The sequence below is a fragment of the Tribolium castaneum genome, chromosome 3, assembly GCF_031307605.1.
Source record: "Tribolium castaneum strain GA2 chromosome 3, icTriCast1.1, whole genome shotgun sequence".
In the NCBI taxonomy this organism is placed as follows: Eukaryota; Metazoa; Arthropoda; class Insecta; order Coleoptera; family Tenebrionidae; genus Tribolium; species Tribolium castaneum.
In genome coordinates this window covers 12,801,962-12,821,216 of record NC_087396.1, presented here as the reverse complement: position 1 = coordinate 12,821,216, position 19,255 = coordinate 12,801,962, and the positions used below count along the sequence as shown (strand labels likewise).

The 19,255-nt window shown below is 37.3% G+C and overlaps 3 protein-coding genes across 11 annotated transcripts; all 3 read left to right on the top strand.

Annotated features, from left to right (window-relative positions):
* Positions 1-17: 17 nt before the first annotated feature.
* Klp98A (Kinesin-like protein at 98A) lies at positions 18-6,061 on the top strand. Of its 2 annotated transcripts, XM_008197575.3 has the most exons (19): positions 18-202; positions 277-346; positions 394-612; positions 660-913; positions 962-1,091; positions 1,146-1,410; positions 1,462-1,667; positions 1,841-2,244; positions 2,294-2,416; positions 2,469-2,643; positions 2,688-2,825; positions 2,879-3,013; positions 3,081-3,197; positions 3,248-3,471; positions 3,695-3,935; positions 3,988-4,167; positions 4,209-4,376; positions 5,073-5,139; positions 5,189-6,061. In XM_008197575.3, the coding sequence occupies exons 1-19, from the start codon at positions 156-158 to the stop codon at positions 5,596-5,598; spliced, it is 3,573 nt and encodes a 1,190-aa protein (XP_008195797.2). In that variant the 5' UTR covers positions 18-155; the 3' UTR covers positions 5,599-6,061. The 2 variants fall into 2 exon arrangements, with proteins under 2 accessions (XP_008195797.2, XP_015837301.2); XM_015981815.2 differs by lacking the exon at positions 2,879-3,013.
* Positions 6,062-6,194: 133 nt separating this feature from the next.
* LOC103313680 (uncharacterized) lies at positions 6,195-9,121 on the top strand. 2 transcript variants are annotated; one of them, XM_008197574.3, is made up of 3 exons: positions 6,195-6,532; positions 6,595-6,657; positions 6,702-9,121. In XM_008197574.3, the coding sequence occupies exons 1-3, from the start codon at positions 6,468-6,470 to the stop codon at positions 9,028-9,030; spliced, it is 2,457 nt and encodes an 818-aa protein (XP_008195796.2). In that variant the 5' UTR covers positions 6,195-6,467; the 3' UTR covers positions 9,031-9,121. The 2 variants fall into 2 exon arrangements, with proteins under 2 accessions (XP_008195796.2, XP_064211626.1); XM_064355556.1 differs by lacking the exon at positions 6,195-6,532 and having other exon boundaries at positions 6,609-6,661.
* Positions 9,122-9,501: 380 nt separating this feature from the next.
* Positions 9,502-19,093, top strand: AMPdeam (AMP deaminase). 7 transcript variants are annotated; one of them, XM_008197571.3, is made up of 9 exons: positions 9,502-9,906; positions 12,886-13,036; positions 13,785-13,920; positions 14,035-14,206; positions 14,347-14,463; positions 15,109-15,322; positions 15,375-15,660; positions 15,709-16,058; positions 17,658-19,093. In XM_008197571.3, the coding sequence occupies exons 1-9, from the start codon at positions 9,798-9,800 to the stop codon at positions 18,520-18,522; spliced, it is 2,400 nt and encodes a 799-aa protein (XP_008195793.2). In that variant the 5' UTR covers positions 9,502-9,797; the 3' UTR covers positions 18,523-19,093. The 7 variants fall into 7 exon arrangements, with proteins under 7 accessions (XP_008195793.2, XP_015837302.1, XP_015837303.1 ...); XM_015981816.2 differs by having other exon boundaries at positions 9,504-9,906; positions 15,375-15,645; XM_064355557.1 differs by lacking the exon at positions 9,502-9,906 and adding an exon at positions 11,093-11,267.
* Positions 19,094-19,255: the final 162 nt, after the last annotated feature.

Below are 19,255 nucleotides of genomic sequence, written 5' to 3'. Positions count from 1 at the left end.
TAAACTTGCGTGAACGTCAAAAAAAATCAAATGGCGTTTGTGACATGACAGCTGTAAAACGAAAACAAACTTGTAGCGTAATTTACGCGTAATTACCGTGATTAGCAAAAAAATGGTTTATTTTTAAGTTAATTAAAATAGCGTGAGGTGAAAAAATGGCGTCGGTGAAAGTGGCAGTTCGAGTAAGGCCCTTTAACCAAAGGTAATAAAAAACCATATAACATGGTTGGATGCACATAACAAAGAGCAATGAACTTACTGCATTTTTATGTTTAGGGAACTTGACATGGATGCAAAATTAATTATTCAAATGAGCGGAAAGACTACGGGAATATTAAACTGCAAGGTGGGTTGGCTGGAAAATAAATCAGCATTTCCTGACGGTTTTTTAAGGCTAACGCACGAGATGAAAACATTAGATACAAAGAATTCACTTTTGACCACTCATACTGGTCCCACGACGAGAATTCGCCAAACTTTGCCTCCCAAGAACGCGTTTACAGCGACTTGGGGACGGAAGTCGTCGACTGCGCTTTCCAAGGATATAACGCCTGTGTGTTTGCTTATGGGCAAACTGGGAGCGGGAAAACCTTTACCATGATGGGATCTCCAGTAAGACACCACCAACACTAAAATTAATTTAAAATTGTCTTCTTTAGGATAATCAGGGTTTGATTCCCAAAATTTGTAAATCTTTGTTTGATAGAATGGCCGAAAATTCAAAACGGGGCACCACTCACAGAGTACAAGTCAGTTACCTTGAAATTTACCAGGAACGGGTGGCTGATTTGTTGCGGGGCCGCGATAATTCGTCGTTAAAAGTGCGGGAGCACCCTAAAAAGGGGCCCTACGTTCAGGGCTTAACGACGTGCCTGGTCACTAATTATGGGCACATTCAGGAATGCATGAATCGGTAAATTGATTTTTTTGTCTCGTTTTTCTTTCTAATCAAATATTTCAGCGGCAATTCACATCGGACTACAGCTGCAACTAATATGAACGATGTGAGCAGTCGTAGCCACGCTATTTTTACCATAACTTTTGTGCAAGCTGGCTATTGTGATGGTGTTCCTAGTGAAACAGTTTCAAAGGCATTTTTTGCCGTTTATTCTTGATTTTTTAAATTTTATTTGGGCGTTTTTTAGATACATCTAGTAGATTTAGCAGGGAGTGAAAGAGCTGATGCGACTGGAGCCACCGGTCAGCGATTAAAAGAAGGGGCACATATCAATAAATCTCTCGTGACTCTTGGTTCTGTGATATCGGCTTTGGCTGAGTTATCAGTGGAAAACAGTGGTCAGCGAAAATCATTTTTTATACCATATCGAGATTCTGTGCTCACTTGGCTTCTAAAAGATAGTTTAGGTGGTAATTCTAAGACCATCATGATAGCAACCATCAGTCCTGCTGGTATTTGGTTTACTGTTTTATTTGATAATAAACTGATAAGATTATTTTTAGACTGCAATTATGGTGAAACTTTAAGTACACTGAGGTACGCAAATCGAGCTAAAAATATTATTAATAAGCCGACTGTCAACGAAGATCCTAACGTTAAATTAATCAGGGAGTTACGAGATGAGATTAGTAAATTAAAAGCGCTTATGTTTAGTGAGCAAAGATCGGATATGTTGGCCCAACTGCATGAAAAAGAAGCTAGGGAAAAGGTACGTTTTTTTGTTGTGAGGCATTTTTTAGGAAAAATTAAAAGCTATTTCCTCAAAACTGACACTACAAACTACCAAATAATATTCAAACACAGTATAAAAGTTGAACTAAAAAACTTCTTTATCGGTTTTTGCTGTTGAAAATCGGTAAAATTTTTAACTGTGAATTTAAGGAATTGACGGAGGAGTGGGCCGGTAAATGGCGCGAAGCTCAGGCAATTCTCAGGGAACAAAGGGCATTAGGATTGCGCAAAGCCGGCCCTGGCGTCGTTTTAGACTCAGACAGGCCACATCTAGTGGCAATTGACGACGACCCTCTTAGTACTGGAGTAACTTTGTACCACCTCAAGGAGGGAAAAACTACAATCGGAACGGAAGATTCGGATGTGAAACAGGACATCGAACTGAAAGGGGCCGGTATGGAGCCCCAACATTGTACAATAACGTTCGAAAATGGGGTGGCAACACTTACCCCAAATCCGGGGGCTTACGTTATGCTGAATAATGTGCTCATTGAGGCCCCTGCTAGACTTTCCCAAGGTTGCATTATTTTCCTGGGAAAAGCCCACGTCTTTCGGTGGGAATAATTTATATTGTTTTTTGCCATAATTGATTTTTTCCTCTAGTTTTAATGACCCTGCCGAAGCTGCAGAGTTGCGTAAAGGCGAACGCACCTATAATTTGTCGCGTCTGAGTTTGCTGAGTTGGTCCACGCCTGATTTGGCTGTGTCTATGGAAAATCTGCAACCGTGAGTCTGTTTTTGAATTGAAAAAAATTGTGTATTTTGGTGTTTTCAACAGAAGTCAAGACGATGAGAAGAGTGAGATTGAGATCCAAAGACTTAATTTAGAGAAGGAGAAAGAGGTGTTTGAGAAGGAGCAAGAGGCGTTCGAGCGGAAACGCAAAACTTTAGAAGAGGCGCAGGCGAAATTGGAGGCCGAGAAGGCGCTGATGCATGAAGAGCACGCGCGTCAGGTGCGTACTATTACAGTTTTCTTTAATTCCTAATTGTTCCACAGACTCGCCGCTTGCAGGAAGACTGGCACCATTTAACACTCGAGCAAAGACAACGCGAATTTCAATTGAAAGAGAAGGAAAAAGAGTTGATAGCGCGACGAGAGGAATTGGAACGTGAGCGGCATAAAATCTGGGGCGAAGTAAGCAAAAAGCGGTTTTCGTTTATTTATTTTTTTATTTTATTTTCTCTTAGATAAACCACGAATTTGAGCAATTGCAAGATTTTAAGTCTAATGTTGTCATTAAATTGAATAATGCTTGCCAGTTTATTACGTCACATGCCAATGATTTTACCTTTCCTAATCCTCAAATCAAAAAAGTCTTTCAGGTATTTTTTATTTCTTTTATTTTAATTATGGTCATAGCGAGCGATCAAATTTTAAAATTATTTTCAGGAACTAGTACTGAAAAGCGAGAGTAACTCATTGACTGATGCCGAGTCTGATATTTTAATTGACGCCTTAAATAGTGTTAGGGGCCCTTCACTTATTCAGGAGTTGGTTGTGCAACATGTACATGCGTAATTTTATAATTGGGTAACAAACTAAAGTTTATATTGTAGAGGAAAGAATTAGCCGAGCTTCAAGCCGAATTAAATAAGCGAGTTGAGGCGCTTTCAGAGCGGCGAAAGACTGTAGAAATGCTCGATAAAAAATTGCTAGATTTAGTTGACCAACAAGCCTCGCTTGATATTAATCCACAAGATGATCACCTTGTTGACCTCAAACAGTCTTTAGCTTCGCGCACGAAAGAGGAACTCGAAAAGATTGAGAAGAAAAAACAAGGGTTTGTATATTTTTTTATAAACAATTGTTTGTGTAAATTTTTCAATTTGAAGAACGTGATAAAAAACATTCTTGAATTAATTTTTTTATTTATTTACTTCACTTGGGCAAAGTTTCCAAAAATAACTGCGTTTGCAACTCAAAAACGTTCTGAAACGCCTAAAAACTTCGACCTCATTGGTGTTTTATTCTTGACTTTTTTATCGTATTTTACTTCTGTGTAGATTGAAACTGAATTTGAAAAAAATTAATTCCGTCGACGAGCCAAACTCCTGCGAGACCAACTACACCAGCAGTTTAGAAAAAGGTAGCACTTTGAGCAGTGACACTTATCACACTGCTGCAAGTGTTTGTTCACCCGTTTTAAACAATCTCGACTGTCTTATGAGCGACAGTGGGGTGGAATTGCGACCGTCGCCGCGAATTCAGGACGAAAGCGATTTGTCAAGCAACGAGGAATATAAGGTGAATCACCTATCATTATTATCTTATCTAGTTTTTTTGTTTCGGAAAATAGGTGATTAGTGATTCGCAATCGACAAGTTCGATCGAGAATCACTTGCCGGTCATTCGGAAAAAACGGAAAGATATCGAAGTGTTGCGTAGATTAAGCCAGAAAATTTTACAACAAAAGCAAAGTATTTTGCGAAGCTTGGACTCGGGGTATCCGAAGGTTCAAATCGATTCGCAAATTGCGGTGAGTTGGTTTTGTTTTCTTTTGGGGCATGTTTTGTGTAGGTTTTGCAGGAGTTGCAAAGGCAATATATGGCGATTAAGTGTGGAAGTGGTTCGGTTTTGTCGCCTGCAACCGAACATCCGTTGCAGGATGTGGATAGTGCGAGTCCGAGTCCGGTTAAACCGTTTCACACCGGGTCCACCTCGGCTCTGTATTCGCCGAATTTACAGGTACTGTATGTGATTGCATGCCAAATAAATAAAGAAAAACTCGTGTCACGGCATTGTTGGTACAGATTTGTATCAAGTGCAGTTAAAATTATTGATTTTATGCAACTTTAGTATTTTTTACGGCGGAAAAAACCAGTCAAAAACCAGTGGTAATAATTAGAATAAAATAAAAAAATATTGACAATCAAACATAATGGGCTTTCTCTTTTTGGTAATGACTTATTTTATAAGCGGCAATTATTTTTCACATTTTTGGGTATAATTAGCATAACATTACTTAATATGACATCTGAATACAAAAAGAAACAATCATCCCTTGTAAAAAGCTCTTTGTGTAATTCTGTCAATAAGTTTTATAATTTTTTTGTTTTACTTTCTTTTTTTATTTTTTTACCAGAAAGATGAAAATTTCAGTTGGTATGAAAAAAATTAAAAATGACCTCATTAGTCAAAAATGAATGACGTCAGAAATATCGTTGTGGTGTCAAAATGTAAAAATAACTCATAATAAAGATATGAATTTTGTGCGTTACCTTTGGTTCAGTCTGTATTTAAAGAGAGAAAATGAACCAAATAGAGTTCTGGAAAAAATGTTCGTTCTAACATTTATTTTGATTATGTAAGTGAAAAATAGTTTATAAAAAAAATAGAAATTTAGCTTTAGTGAAAAACGCCTTTGACTCATGTTTTCACCAGGTGCAAAGCCACAGACTGTCCTCATACAATTACAACCTCCACCGATCTATGCCTTCGATTGCTTCAGGTAAAAAATCAGAGTTCGCATAAGCAAATCACACACATTAAAATTTTAGAAGCTGATAATGACTCAGTCGTCACAATCAGCAGCTATTGCATTCGAGGTGCCGGTACAAAAACCCACTACGAATACGAGGTCCGAGTTTGTACATCCGACGACCGTTGGAGCATCCTTCGGCGTTACAGCCGTTTCAGAGACCTTCATATCGCAATGAAAGCGCGATATGGTGACAAAGTTGCATCGATTCCATTTCCGGCCAAACAACTTTTCGCAAACAGCGAAACTGTTGCCAAATCACGCAAACGACAGTTGGAATTTTACTTACGAAGATTGATCGAAACGTGCAAAAATTTACCGGCGTGCCCTTTGGCATACGGTGATACAGTTACCAAAGCGGCCTTAATTAGCTTCTCACCGTTCTTCAGAAAGGGGGTCTTCGAGAATGGCAAATACGGCACTTCCTGAGAGTTTTGCGTCCAGTTTATGCGTAGAATAAGAGAAATGGGCAATAGCTAATAATGTATTATTTATTTTTATTTAAAACACGACACCTAGGTAATTATAGTTAGGTTTGGTGGGGTTATAAGCTTTAAATCACCAAAATTGTATTGTCATAATCTTAATTGAAAACAAAGCGGGTTCATACACTTCCTGCTAAACGACTAAACTACCAAGCTTTTAATTAACTTTCTGATCATTGTGGCCAGAAGCCGCTTTGGTCGCAAATTTGTTAAAAGCTCTATATTACGGTTAAGGCTTGAAGTGACTCAGATCAAATGAATTCTTCTAATGTGATAATTGTTAAAAGTGTGATAAATTGCAATTTCTCAAAAGTAGTATTATGCGCTGTTGTTTCAGATTTGTTATTATATTTTTTTTATGTGTAAAGTCTGTACAGTTTTGTAACCAATAAAGTTTGAAAAATCAATGGTTTTTCACCCGGTTTTCCCCAATTAAATGTGGAGTAAGGTCAAGTTTAGTGTCCTTACTGTCCTGGTACGGGATCGCGTGCGCCCTTGCCACAAGATAAAATATTTGCGGATGTTTTATATCGACTAATATAACAAAATTCTCCAAGTCGAACTCCACCCCTAGTGGCTTTGTTTCGCCCAATTGTCTTGTGATTGCGATAACGAGTGATTAATTGAAATCGGTGCACACGCGAAGCTTTGATTAAAACCCGCAATTCGATTGATTCGGTGAAATAAAATTGTTGCATTCGCCTGTCGTGCGCCAAGTAATTACGTCCCGCATGCATAATGTGGTGCGTTGCTGGCTAGACCACTGCAAAACTAGCTTCAAATTCGCGTAATTGTCAAAAAAAAAACTGCGAAATGTCGTTTGGGACCGAGGAGTACTACAAGCGATTCATCGAATTGCAGGAAAAGCTCCGCAAGAGGTGAGTCAACACCCCTTTGTTGTTTGTTTGTATTGTAGCTGAATTGGGTCAAACTATTTCAGCGAGGAGGAACGCCTCAAACTAGAAATGAAATTTAACGAAATGGTTCAAGTTACACGAGAGGAGTAAGTGTTGCACTTGGTGGGAACTTAATGACTTTTGTTTTAAGGGAGCAAATGCATTATCGGAAATTGCGGGCTCAATACAAGCGGTTCTTGGAGGAGGACAGGCGGAGACAGGACCGAAATGAGCGCATTTTACGCAGTTTGGAGAGGATTGAAAGCCGGGTTGCGATGCTAGTGGCGAAGACTGAACGATTTAAACTGTTGAGACAGCAGTATCAGAATTTTTTGGACCGGATTTATCGCACCAAACAAGCAAAAATTGAAGATGTCAAGCCCAAAGAAGTCGAGAGACCCAAAACTGACGATATTTTGCAGAGTTACATACAAAACTTGTCGTCGAAGAAATTGAGGGAAATGTTGAGGAAGGAGGAAGATGAGACTTTCGATTCGGGTCACCCCTTTGAGGGCGATTATAGACCGAATTATGCGAATTCCATCGCCGATGATATCATGAGTTCGATTTATAGCAAACCCAGTAAACAGCACCCTCGAGAGTTTAATAATAATAATATTTGGGGCGCGAAAATGCGGGCCAAGAGTAGTACTGAGGACGGTTCCGATATTGACGAAATTCCGTACAACAGTGGTGTTAGTGAAGCCGTGAAAAATTTCGTTCGAATGGGGAAAAGGGACAGTTTGGTTGAACAACCAACGAAAATTGATGATTCCTTGCCGCGAATTGAGAAGGAGGCTGAAGAAACTGATCAAAACATAAAAATTGAAGAAAAACTGAACACCGTGGATTTGATTGAACCACAAAATAATTGTGAAAGTCTAAGAAATAAAAGAGATGTTTCAAAAATTGAAAGTACACTTGAACCCGAACAACAAGTGCAACAACAAATTGATGAAGTTGATAGCAAAGTTTCAACACAAGTTCAACCTGAACAAACAAAGGAAGGTATTGAAGAGAAACAACAAGTACAGGTCGCTGTGGATGAAAGTGGGCAGCAAAACGGTGAACGCTACACTGATCAAGTTCAACATTATAATCTTGAACAAAAACATGTGGATCAAGGACAATTTGAACAACAGTCCACTGAACAAACTCAGTTTATCCAACAACATGTGGATCAAGGCGAATTTGAACAACAACAATACACTGACCAAAGTCAATTTGAACAGCAGCACTATGCCAATAATTCTAATCCGAAAACTGAACAACAGTATGAAAAAATTGATGAACCAATTCTTCCAACGCAACAATATGATGATCAAGCCCAGTTTGTACAACAGTTTAATAAAACTGAGCAACCTGTTCAAGAACAACATTTTGAAAGTGAGCAGCCAATCCCGTCACAACAGTTTGACGATCAAGGCCAATACGATGAAAATGGACAACTGATTCAAGAACAACAATATGATGGTGAACCACAAATACCAACGCAACAATATGATGATCAAGGTCAATTTGTGCAACAATATGACAATAGTGACCAGCCGTACGATCAGAGTGAACAACAGTATGATGAAAACGGACAACCTGTGCAACAGATTACTGAACAAGGTCAATTTGTGCAACAGTACGACGAAAGTGGACAACATATTCAACAGTACGATGAACAATACGGACAACAGTACGATCAACACGGCCAGTACCTACAACAATATGACGAAACCGGACAACCTATTCAACAATATGATGAAAGTGGACAACTTATTCAACAGTATGACGAAACTGGACAGCCTATTCAACAGTATGATGAAAGTGGGCAACCTCTTCAACAATACGACGAAAGTGGACAACCTATTCAACAGTATGACGGAACTGGGCAGTCTATTCAACAGTATGATGAACAACCTGTTCAACAATACGACGAAAGTGGACAACCTATTCAACAGTACGACGAAAATGGACAACCTATTCAACAGTATGACGAAACTGGACAGTCTATTCAACAGTATGATGAAAATGAACAACCTATTCAACAATACGACGAAAATGGACAACCTATTCAACAGTACGACGAAACTGGACAGGCTATTCAACAGTATGGTGAAAATGGACAACCTATTCAACAGTATGACGAAACTGGACAATATGGGCAACATTATGACGAAAACGGACAACCGACTCAACAGTTTGATGAAAATGGACAACCTATTCAACAATATGACGAAAATGCGCAATACTATGGCGATCAAAGTAATGTGCAATATGATGAAAACGGTCAAATGATTCAGCATTATGACCAACCGTATGATGGAGTGGTTGAGCAACAGAATGAAGTCAAAGGGGACGATCAGAGTGTTCCTGCACCGTCAGAACCAAAGAAAAGTAACATTTTGGAACTGTTAGATACTGACACTGAAAGTATGAAGCAGGAGTCGAAAGTTTCACACGATAGTGATTTTGATTTCAGTAATGAATAAGTTTGGTAGTTTAGCCATAGAAATGTAATGAATGACACACTTGATTTAGGTCTGTGATTCAGTTTTTTTAATACAACACTAATAAAAATAATCGGTGTTTTATTTCCTAATTCCTAAACTTGCTCCTGTGTAGCTCAGCCATTAAACTGAAGGTCATGCAGTTTCAGAGCGAATATGTTGCATTTTTTCATGTTTATATTCGCTCATTTGGCATGATTATTAAATTGACGCGTTGCATCTGCCTGATTAATAAACCTGGCTAAATATAAATCGCGCAATTGCATTTCCTGTTATCACAAGCAGTGATAAATATATGCAGGTATAGATCAAACCAGCATCTTCCATCCTAATTAAGTGTGTCATTGAGTAACAATGCGCACAATTACCACAAAGCCCACCCGAATAATTAATTTCAATAAGCCGTATTTATTTATACTTAGTGGGTTTTATTTTTAGTACTTGAACGAGATAAGTACAGTTCGGTACCCACCTACGTTTTCGCAACACATGTGCTTAAAAAATATTTAATCGTTCCAGCTTTATGAGTTATCTTTTCCGACGTATCGAAAGCACACACACATATCGTGAAAATCTTCCGCTGCGCGTTTGCTGGAGGCGTCCTTATGCGGTGCCAAAATCAATATTTCCTCCACGAACTCTGTGTCGATGCAAACACGTACGGTGTGTGCTCTTTTTGATACGTCTGACGTGTTTTTTACATTGGTAAAAGCAGTGCTAAAAGACTCAGTGGGGTTCCAGTGCAAATTATGGCCGATTTGTACACCAATAATTTGAGCAAGCCCAAGTGTTCTATGACTTTTTATTCGGATTTTGGAGATGGGGAGACTGAGACTGACATTCTTCAACAAAGACAAGGTGGGTATAATTAGCTTTAGGCTGGTTTAGGTTATGTTACTGAGTCATTGATGGGCTTAAGCCACTTGCGATTTTCATTAATCAAACCACACTGTATTCTGTGAGGGAGAAAATCAAAATTACATCAATATTTTTTTATTAAATCAATAAGTTTTGCCCAAGATTAATGAGTATTTTATATGTAACCATTCATTCATAAATCATAATTAATTACCTACCTATTCCACGGAACAGAATGAATAAATTTTTCGCATATTTAATTTTTTAAATAATTATAATTGAATAGAAATAATTAAATCGCGTTTTGACGCCTTTTGGATAAATTAGATCAACTTGTGCAATAAACAAAAATATTAAAATGAACTCAATAATTTGTCACAAATTTCTCAATTTTTGAAAATTCATTTTTCGGAGAAACTTAAATATTTAAAAATAAAGAGCTGATTAAATGAAACTCCATTAATTGTTTACATTTAACATCGACCTTAAAAAATGCTAATGTAAATTTGTAGTGGCTGCTTTCTTTGATGACCTCGTTTTACTTTCAATGTGCCAAGAATTTGATATTCCGAAAAAATAGTTCAAAAAAATTGTGGTTGCTCTTAATAACTTTCTAAGCCTTTAATCGAACAAGGAAAGATAAAATTATTATTACATATTTGTTCAGAACCGATAGAGCAGATAAGAAAAGATCGTCAAAAAAATAAATTAAGGTGAATGAAATTTAATTTTAGAACAATCTAAAGAATTTTATATTGATAAGTTCTATAAGTGTGAATGTCTAAACTGGATTAAGATTTATTTGTTTTATTTTAGAATTTAATTATAATAGTAAGATTGTTAAAATCTGGGGATAAAATTCAAAGGTGGGTATATTTTGCAACATTTTCATATCCAGTTGTTTATAATTATTATCATTTTATCTTTATTTGTAGTTTACTTAAAATATTGTTGTACAAAGTGTTAAAATACTTCTTGTTAACAACTGTTGACTTATTTTATTTCGAAACAACGAATGCATTATTCGAATATATTTACCTAATGTTTAGTAGCAAATAGTGGTTTGGGTTTGCCATTGGTTTGTTGTTTTAAATAAAAAATGCGAGGTATAATTATGAACCGGATGCCGGAACTTCGTATCAGGTCTCTGGTGATTGCTAATTTAATAATTAATAACAAAGTCAAACTTGACAAATTTCAAGCTGTCACAATATCGAATTATTTTTTAAGTCCAAAAGGCAAAAGCTGAGTGTTTGATCTGGAAATGTAATACATTTTTTCCGCCAAAATCGGGGTTTTAATGAGTACAAGAGGCTTCCCTTCTCCAGATCCCGATAGCACTAGCTCAAACTCCATTTCAGGTAGGAATAAACCTTATCGTATTATTTAAATACACCGAGTGTGCTAATGAAGCCATTATCACAACCTTGAGCGAAATTTATTGTGCTAAAAAGTTTCGTACGAAGTCAAATTGTTACCTAGTGCTCTTCCTGAAGTTTATTTTCGTCGTAAGAATTTATTGTTGGAAAATTGTATTCGTATTTTTGGGTTGTACATGTGCCAGGCTGTTCGTGGTTTAGTTTTTATCGAATGGTTCGCTTGTAAAGGCGCACACGAAAATGTGTTCTCGGGGTGTGAATTACCGAAATTCGGTGGATCTGCCGGTGGTTAATGCACCGGCGTTTTTACGGGTTAACTCGTTCGTGGATGAGGATAAACCAGCATCAGGTAATTCCCCAATAAATTCAGGGGCAAGCTGAGCAATTTACTTTCGGCGTAATTGATATTCAGATTAGATAGAGAGCAATATGCATGAGGGAAAATCTCCAAGTATTATGTCAATACACGTACTGTAATAAACCCTCGCGTGCTGTTTTTTATTTAGTGGGGATGTTATGATTATGTAATTGAGCTAATTTGATAGATAGCTGCATGGAGCAGAACTTGGTCGTCGATTTTCCAACGCATGGAAATCAAAGATTGCAAGCTTTATTCAGTTTGAAATAACGGTCCAAATATTTTTGTTAATTTCTGGCTGAAAAATATCAATAATTTGCATTGTGTTCTTTTAATCAAATCAGAAAAATCTGATGCATAATTTTTGATAAATACAAAATGATTGGAATGTTATTATTTACTGAAATACTGATATACTTGTACTAAGATTGAGAACATTATACCTCAGCCTACAATTACTAAACAAACTACAACGCAACTTCTGAGATCAAGGATTCAAGGACCTTCATTTATGTCTAAAACAACGTTGACTTGTAGCCAAACTTTTTCAAAACATTAAATATATTAAACGCAAATGTTTCGCCGAAAATACCTCTCTTCGCCTATTTATAATTTAGACGTATCACTGTTTACTATGAGTCATAATTTCTCCCCAGTTCTCTATTAAAAATAAATTTTTCTTCGTCTAGAATGGAAATTTAGCAAGTCATTAGGACTTCGAGACCGGTTCACACTATTTTCGGTTTTACTAATTGCTTTCAATTAGTGTTTGAAAAATGTAACGGAATTTATTTCAAAGTGTAATTGACGATAAGACGATCTGTTTTCATATAATTTCGTTAAATATTGCAACAGTTCTTAGTAGTTGGCTCATCAGTGGTGACGATTGGTTCGGAATAATGTTCTTCAACTCGTGTTCAAGCTCTAATGAAAGTTCGAGAAGTAGCAAGAGCAAAAAAAGTCATCCAAAAGCTGGTATTTTATAAATTCATACCTATTTTTTATTCGTAATTACAACAGCTGCACACCATACCATTGGAAAAGATAAGACTATTTTTAGAACAAAGAGTTCAAAGATAGATTGTTTCTTGAAAAAATCAAACGCGAACAAAATTAGACTCGGGAAAACAAATTACTTGCTAGAATTGTTCACCTTTTCAAATATTTTGGCACCCAAACCCACGACAATGACCTAACCCAAGCCAATTTATTTTCGTAAACGGCTTGTAAATCGTTTTTCAGGCAATGAAAGCCCGTCATTTTTGGGCAACTCGCAATTCAGCGGAAACCAGCAAGAACTCCCCAATGAACTTTCGGCCCCATATGAAGTCCCTCAGTTCCCGATCGAGCAAATCGAGAAGAAATTGGCCATCCAGAGGCAGCTGAATGTGAAGTGAGTATTTGAACCACGTTGTCATTATGTAAGGGTAACAAGTCTAAAGGTTGTTACACTTTTCCGGGTTTTAGTTTTTATGACTAAGATTAGATTCATTTATTCAATGTAAACCCTACTGTTACAATGTCTGGAAGAAAAAATAACTCTGGTCGTAGGTAAATACCGGATATTTTCACCACTCTGTATAATTTCTAGCTTATTATTCTAAAAACTTTATTAAGTAAAGTCGAACCTTGCAGCTAACGGTATCGTAAAACAATGGGGGAAAATAACTTGCACTTTAATTATAAAACTGGCAAATGCGTGTTTTTCCGCAATTATATCTTCTCTAAAGACGGTAAATGTTAAATGTTTGTCTAGAATTGTTTGCATTGTCATAATTCACTTTTCCCGATACACTTCATTAGAAAATTAAAACCATTCGTTTAAGTAAACTCATTACCGAAAGCAAACGGAACGTCCTTATTCTAAATTTTGAAAGGACTTTTTGCGCGTTTCATTGTTTTTACGCCGATTGTAAGGGACGAGGGTTAGTTTATTGGTTGATGTGTTCCACTTGTCACACTTTAGATTAGTTTGTTATGTCCGGTGTTGAGGTGTGGTTGTTTCCATTCGTTATCGAGCCCTTGATCATAATCGCGACCCTTCAATGTTCGGGGCCGCTTCAGAATGTCGTAGATTCGAGCCCTATTACCAGTAGGGGTAATTTAGCGGCCTTAAATTACAATTAACGCTTCTATTACAGAGTCTTGAGTGATAGACGCAGTCATTACGAGCCTTCGGTTCCCGGAGAAGAGCAATGTTATCCAACTTTGGACGAACACGATTTGTACGTCCCGCACTTCCAGAGGGTGTCCATTTCGGGGGAGGACACGAGCGGGGTGAGCATTTTCACAATTTCCCGGCCTTGAGCCACACTCTTGACGGGCTTCAACGATCCATAAAAGTTTGTGCGGTTGCAACAGCTATTTAAAATTTTTGGGTTGTGTTTAAAGGTTCCGTTGGAGGACTTGGAGAGGGCTTCCCGTCTGATCGTCCAGGCGCTGCAGATCCGGAAACGCTACATGAAGCTCTCGCACCAGAGCTTCTCGGCGACTGCGGCCCGGTTTCTGGATCCGCACAACAAGCAGCAGCAACAGCAGCACGACGAAAAACAGACGATAGAAGGTAATTGTTAATTATTTGCACGTGTGGTTAATTTCCGTCTTAATTATTTTCTCGATTGCGAAACTCCAATTTGAATAATTACAATGAAATTGTGAGTTTCGAGGAATTTTTTTTTTAAATAAAATTTGCATGTACTGTAGCCGAAAGTGCTGCTTCTTCGACAGCAACAACGTCAAGATCTTCAGCTGATTTGTGTATGACTGAGTCGATGAGCGACGCTGTTCTCGATTGTATTTTAAATGATGGGGTGCAGCAAGGTAAAGTTTCGAAAACATAACATACATTTTTACAAACTGCACCACCCTACAGAACAGGTAGTTTTTTAGTTGGCGCATTTTTGTAATTATTGACGACACGACGAAACGGTTTCCTCTAATTAACGTTCACTCATTGTTGACTCTCAGACTTCGTAATAATGTTAATATTTAATTTATATGTTGTTTGGGTTTTTGATTTATACCTTGTTTAAGATTTTTTTAATGTGGCTCACAATTTTATTAGCACATTTTTTCTCAAACCAACAAACTACAACAATAATTATTAAATCACAAGCGAAAAATTAAAAAAAAATATTTAAATCACGCACTTCAGCTTTTATAAAAAATAGGTATTTAATTTTTGGGTAATTTGTGTCTCACTTTAGGTAGCTACAAGTATTAAACAAATTATTATTAGTCGTAGAAAATTTGCAAGTTTTATTCATGATTTATTTATGTGCCAAAAAATTTAAGTGTTTTTGAATCGTATTGTATTTTAGTTAGAAAACCCACGTCCCTCACCTCACTCCGAAAACCAATTTTACCGAATCTTAAACAAGGATTTGCTTGTTTTAATGACTCTACCACACTAATCCTAAAAAACACCCGAGGCATTTTGTCACTAGTAGTTTTATCGTTCAATAGAACACGGCATTCACCCTCCAACCCACCACCCGTGGGAGCCCCGCAACATCCCCGACACTAGTCACGTCTTCAAGTCGAAAAACGGAGTTTACGAAGTTTATCTCAACGAAGAGGATCTGAAAAATGAAAAGACTTGCGATTATCCATATCCGGATATTGAAACTTTTTCCGCTGACATGACTACGATGTGTAACATGATCGCAGATGGACCATTGTGAGCCGTTCGGATTTTTTCCAGCCATTAAATTACGTTTTTTTCCTTGTAGAAAATCGTTTTGTTATCGCCGTTTGAGCTACTTATCTTCCAAATTCCAATTGCACGTACTTTTGAACGAATTGAGAGAGTTAGCTTCGCAGAAGGCGGTCCCGCATAGAGATTTTTACAATATTAGGAAAGTCGATACTCACATTCATGCCGCCTCCTGCATGAACCAAAAACATTTGCTACGTTTTATTAAAAAGACGTTGAAAAATCACGCCGATGAGATTGTGACGGTCACTAATGGCAAATCGATGACTTTGAAGGAAGTGTTTCAGGTATTTATTAAAAATGTTAAGAGAACAATTTTAACTAGATGATTTTTTAACTGTTGTTTGTAGTCCATGAATTTGACCACTTACGATTTGACTGTGGACATGCTTGACGTCCATGCAGATCGTAATACTTTCCACCGATTCGATAAATTCAATGCAAAATATAACCCGATTGGTGAAAGCAGACTCAGAGAAGTGTTTCTGAAAACTGATAATTATCTGAACGGGAAATATTACGCGAGGATTATTAAAGAAGTCTGCAGCGATTTGGAGGAATCGAAATATCAGAATGCCGAGCTCCGTTTGAGCATTTACGGCAAAAGCAGGGACGAGTGGGACAAATTGGCCAAATGGGCCATTGGTTCCAATGTCTACTCAGACAACGTTCGCTGGCTAATCCAAGTTCCTCGGCTTTTGTAAGTATTTCAAAAGAAGTAGTTTAGCTACCACTAATATTTTTTTAATAATAATTTGTAACTTCATGCCTCAAAAACCAAGCGTATTTATTTCCCATAACTACTCGTAAATGCACAAAGAAAATTTTGTTTTCTAAATTTTTACCATATACTCATAATATGTATTAGTGCTTTTTATGATATGAATATTTTTACACGTTGCGACATCATCTCACGAACGAAACGCAATTGTAATTGCATTATGAAAATTATTCATTGTTGATGGATTTGATTTGTTCTTTTACAGAGAAATAAAACTATGTAAGCATAAAAAAACAAACGAACTTGATTAGAAAAAATCTACTTTGCATATTTAATTGTTAAACTCTGCACATTCAATATAAAAAATAATCGTACAAGCCAAATTAAAAAACAAAACAAAGAATTATGCGTGATAACTGGTCACATGACCAAATTGAAGCAATTTGATTGGTCTATGTTTAACTTTTAACAGCGCAATTGACTTTAATTGAGCTTTCTATAAACTGGCCTTTGATGCATTAAATTTACAGTAGTAAGAGATAAAGGTTTAAATTTAACATTAATTTTAAAAACCAATTTGATTTGCTCTTCCGTTATTTTATATTTTAACAGATTTACCTGTAGATATCTTTATTATCTATCTATGATAAACAATATGGGGTCCAAAAAAAGGGTGGATAGACGAAGAGTTGTTTATTTCTGCGCTAAATAGTTTAAAATTGGTTAAATTATTATAATTTTTTGTTCAATAATGAGCTAATTTATCCAGACTTATTAGCTGAAATCACGCCAGTAAACAGTTAACAAATTCGTTAAACAAAGATAATATATGAAGATATTAAATTATTTGTTATGGTTGAACTATCCTGAGAAGGTCTGAAGACAAGCTGTTTCAACAAGCGCATAAACGCAAAGTTTGAAATTGAGTTTTTAAGGAGAGTAAATAAATAAGCAAGTAAATTAAAAAGTACCTAATAAACAAAATATTTTTTTTACAATAGGCTGTTGTTCTTAAATTGACCACAGATCAGTTTGTATCTCGTTTTAAATATTTGTAACCGAGTTTAAACGGGTTAAAAACTCTATTTATTTATTTTCTATAAAAAAAATAAGTTCAAATCGCATGAAAAAATATCGTAAGTTTCTGAGAACCTTAGCAACAATATACAGAGTGTCCGTTTCGAATAAATTGGAAAAAAATGTGTCAAATGACCTGCGTCCAGGGCTCTGAAAAGCTTAAGTCCATGCTGTTTCTACTTTTTACAATCTAACGTGATTAAATTGCAGTAACGTAATTTACTTGTAATTCAGCGAGTTTTAGACGAAGAATTCTTTTGAATTATGATGAATAATACCTTACAGCACTGCTCTAAAATACTAAATTTTCCAGTCAATGCCTCACATTTTAAATAAATTGTTTTAATCACTGCACATGTATACTAAATAAATTGTTATTATATCGTACTTAAGATACATTTACTCAAATTTTAGACATAGTTTAGCTGGTAGCTAACTACGATTCTCAGCTCTGTCTAAATCCCGACTTTCCCGAATTGTTAACCGAATTTCTCCCTCTAGCGACATCTTCAAGCTAAACAAACTCCTCCAAAACTTCCAACAAGTCATCGACAATATTTTCCTGCCTCTGCTCGAGGTGACAGCGCGACCGAGCTCCCACCCGGAACTGCACCGCTTCCTGGAGTATGTCATCGGCTTTGACTCCGTGGACGACGAAAGCAAGCCCGAGAAAAACCCGCTTTTCGACAAAGACCTCCCGAAACCGGAAAACTGGAACGACGACGAAAACCCGAACTACGCCTACTACCAATACTACATGTACGCCAACATGGCCGTACTCAACCACTTCCGGGCCGAGAAGGGCCTCCCGACGTTCGTCCTGCGCCCGCATTGCGGCGAAGCCGGCCCTGTGCAGCACCTCGTGTGCGGCTACATGCTGTCCGAGAACATTTCGCACGGCTTGTTGCTGCGCAAAGTCCCGGTTTTGCAGTACTTGTACTACTTGGCCCAGATCGGGATTGCGATGAGTCCGCTGTCCAATAACAGCCTGTTTTTGAACTACCACCGGAACCCGCTCCCGGAGTACCTGTCGCGGGGGCTGGTCGTGTCGCTGTCCACGGACGACCCGCTGCAGTTCCACTTCACCAAGGAGCCCCTGATGGAGGAGTACAGCATTGCGGCCCAAGTGTGGAAGCTGTCCAGTTGCGACATGTGCGAGCTGGCGCGCAACAGCGTGCTCATGTCCGGGTTCCCGCACAAGATCAAGCAGTACTGGCTGGGGCCCAACTACACCAAGGAGGGCGTGGCTGGGAACGACATCGCCAGGACCAACGTGCCGGACATAAGGGTGGCATTTAGGTACGAAACCCTGATTGACGAACTGTCGAATATTTTCAAAGCTCAGCCGGAACCAAATTCGGCTTGAACGAGGTGTTGGCGTTTTCGGTTAAGTTTACAAATTTTATAAATTATTTTTTATATGTATAGGCAGGTTTCATTTAAGCAAATATATTTTCGTGTAAGTGGTAAGTGAAATAATTCAATTCGAGTTGTGATGAGATACGCCTTACGACTAGAACAGTTTCTTATATTTTTATAAAGAGTTTAACAAGTGATTGTTTTTGCTGACGCTAGTCGATGTTTGATCATTGTTAAGTCTCGCCGAAATTTTATTTCCGGTCCTCGGAGCGCGTGACGAAGTCTTCGGTATTCTTAAGTGTTAGATTAATGTTGGAACTTGTTATTTTAAGTTTTTATTAATCGTAATTATGAAATTTCTAACTTAATTGCACTTCGTAAAATTTTGCATTTGGCTCTTTAATCGTATATCTTTAGCCATCCGTTATTGACTGACTTAGAGATTATTAAATAAAAAGCCAAATAATTGAAAAATATAATAAAAAAATGACCAATAACTAGAATTTGTGCCCTGTTGTTAAATATATAGCCGATTATATTGTACGTACTCTGAAATGAGAATAAAGTTATCAAAGCATTCCTGTGTATTTTTTGCACCTCCACCACTGTTTACCAAAAGAAATTGAAAAAAAAGTCATTTTTGACTCTAGCACATTGCTGAAATGAAGCCGATATTTTGTTTGTAAACGCTGATGAAAGAAATTAGTAGAGAATTGAAAAAAATTTGTAAAAATAAATTT

Excerpts from the sequence above, each read along its gene's own strand:
- AMPdeam (XM_008197571.3), top strand. The coding sequence starts at position 9,798 with ATGGCCGATTTGTACACCAATAATTTGAGCAAGCCCAAGTGTTCTATG. Across the intron at positions 13,921-14,034 it reads CGGGGGAGGACACGAGCGGG|GTTCCGTTGGAGGACTTGGA; the intron begins GTGAGCATTTTC and ends TTGTGTTTAAAG. Across the intron at positions 15,323-15,374 it reads ATGATCGCAGATGGACCATT|AAAATCGTTTTGTTATCGCC; the intron begins GTGAGCCGTTCG and ends TTTTCCTTGTAG.
- Klp98A (XM_008197575.3), top strand. The coding sequence starts at position 156 with ATGGCGTCGGTGAAAGTGGCAGTTCGAGTAAGGCCCTTTAACCAAAG. Across the intron at positions 1,411-1,461 it reads AGCAACCATCAGTCCTGCTG|ACTGCAATTATGGTGAAACT; the intron begins GTATTTGGTTTA and ends GATTATTTTTAG. Across the intron at positions 5,140-5,188 it reads TATGCCTTCGATTGCTTCAG|AAGCTGATAATGACTCAGTC; the intron begins GTAAAAAATCAG and ends TTAAAATTTTAG.
- LOC103313680 (XM_008197574.3), top strand. The coding sequence starts at position 6,468 with ATGTCGTTTGGGACCGAGGAGTACTACAAGCGATTCATCGAATTGCAG. Across the intron at positions 6,533-6,594 it reads CAGGAAAAGCTCCGCAAGAG|CGAGGAGGAACGCCTCAAAC; the intron begins GTGAGTCAACAC and ends AAACTATTTCAG. Across the intron at positions 6,658-6,701 it reads GTTCAAGTTACACGAGAGGA|GGAGCAAATGCATTATCGGA; the intron begins GTAAGTGTTGCA and ends TTTTGTTTTAAG.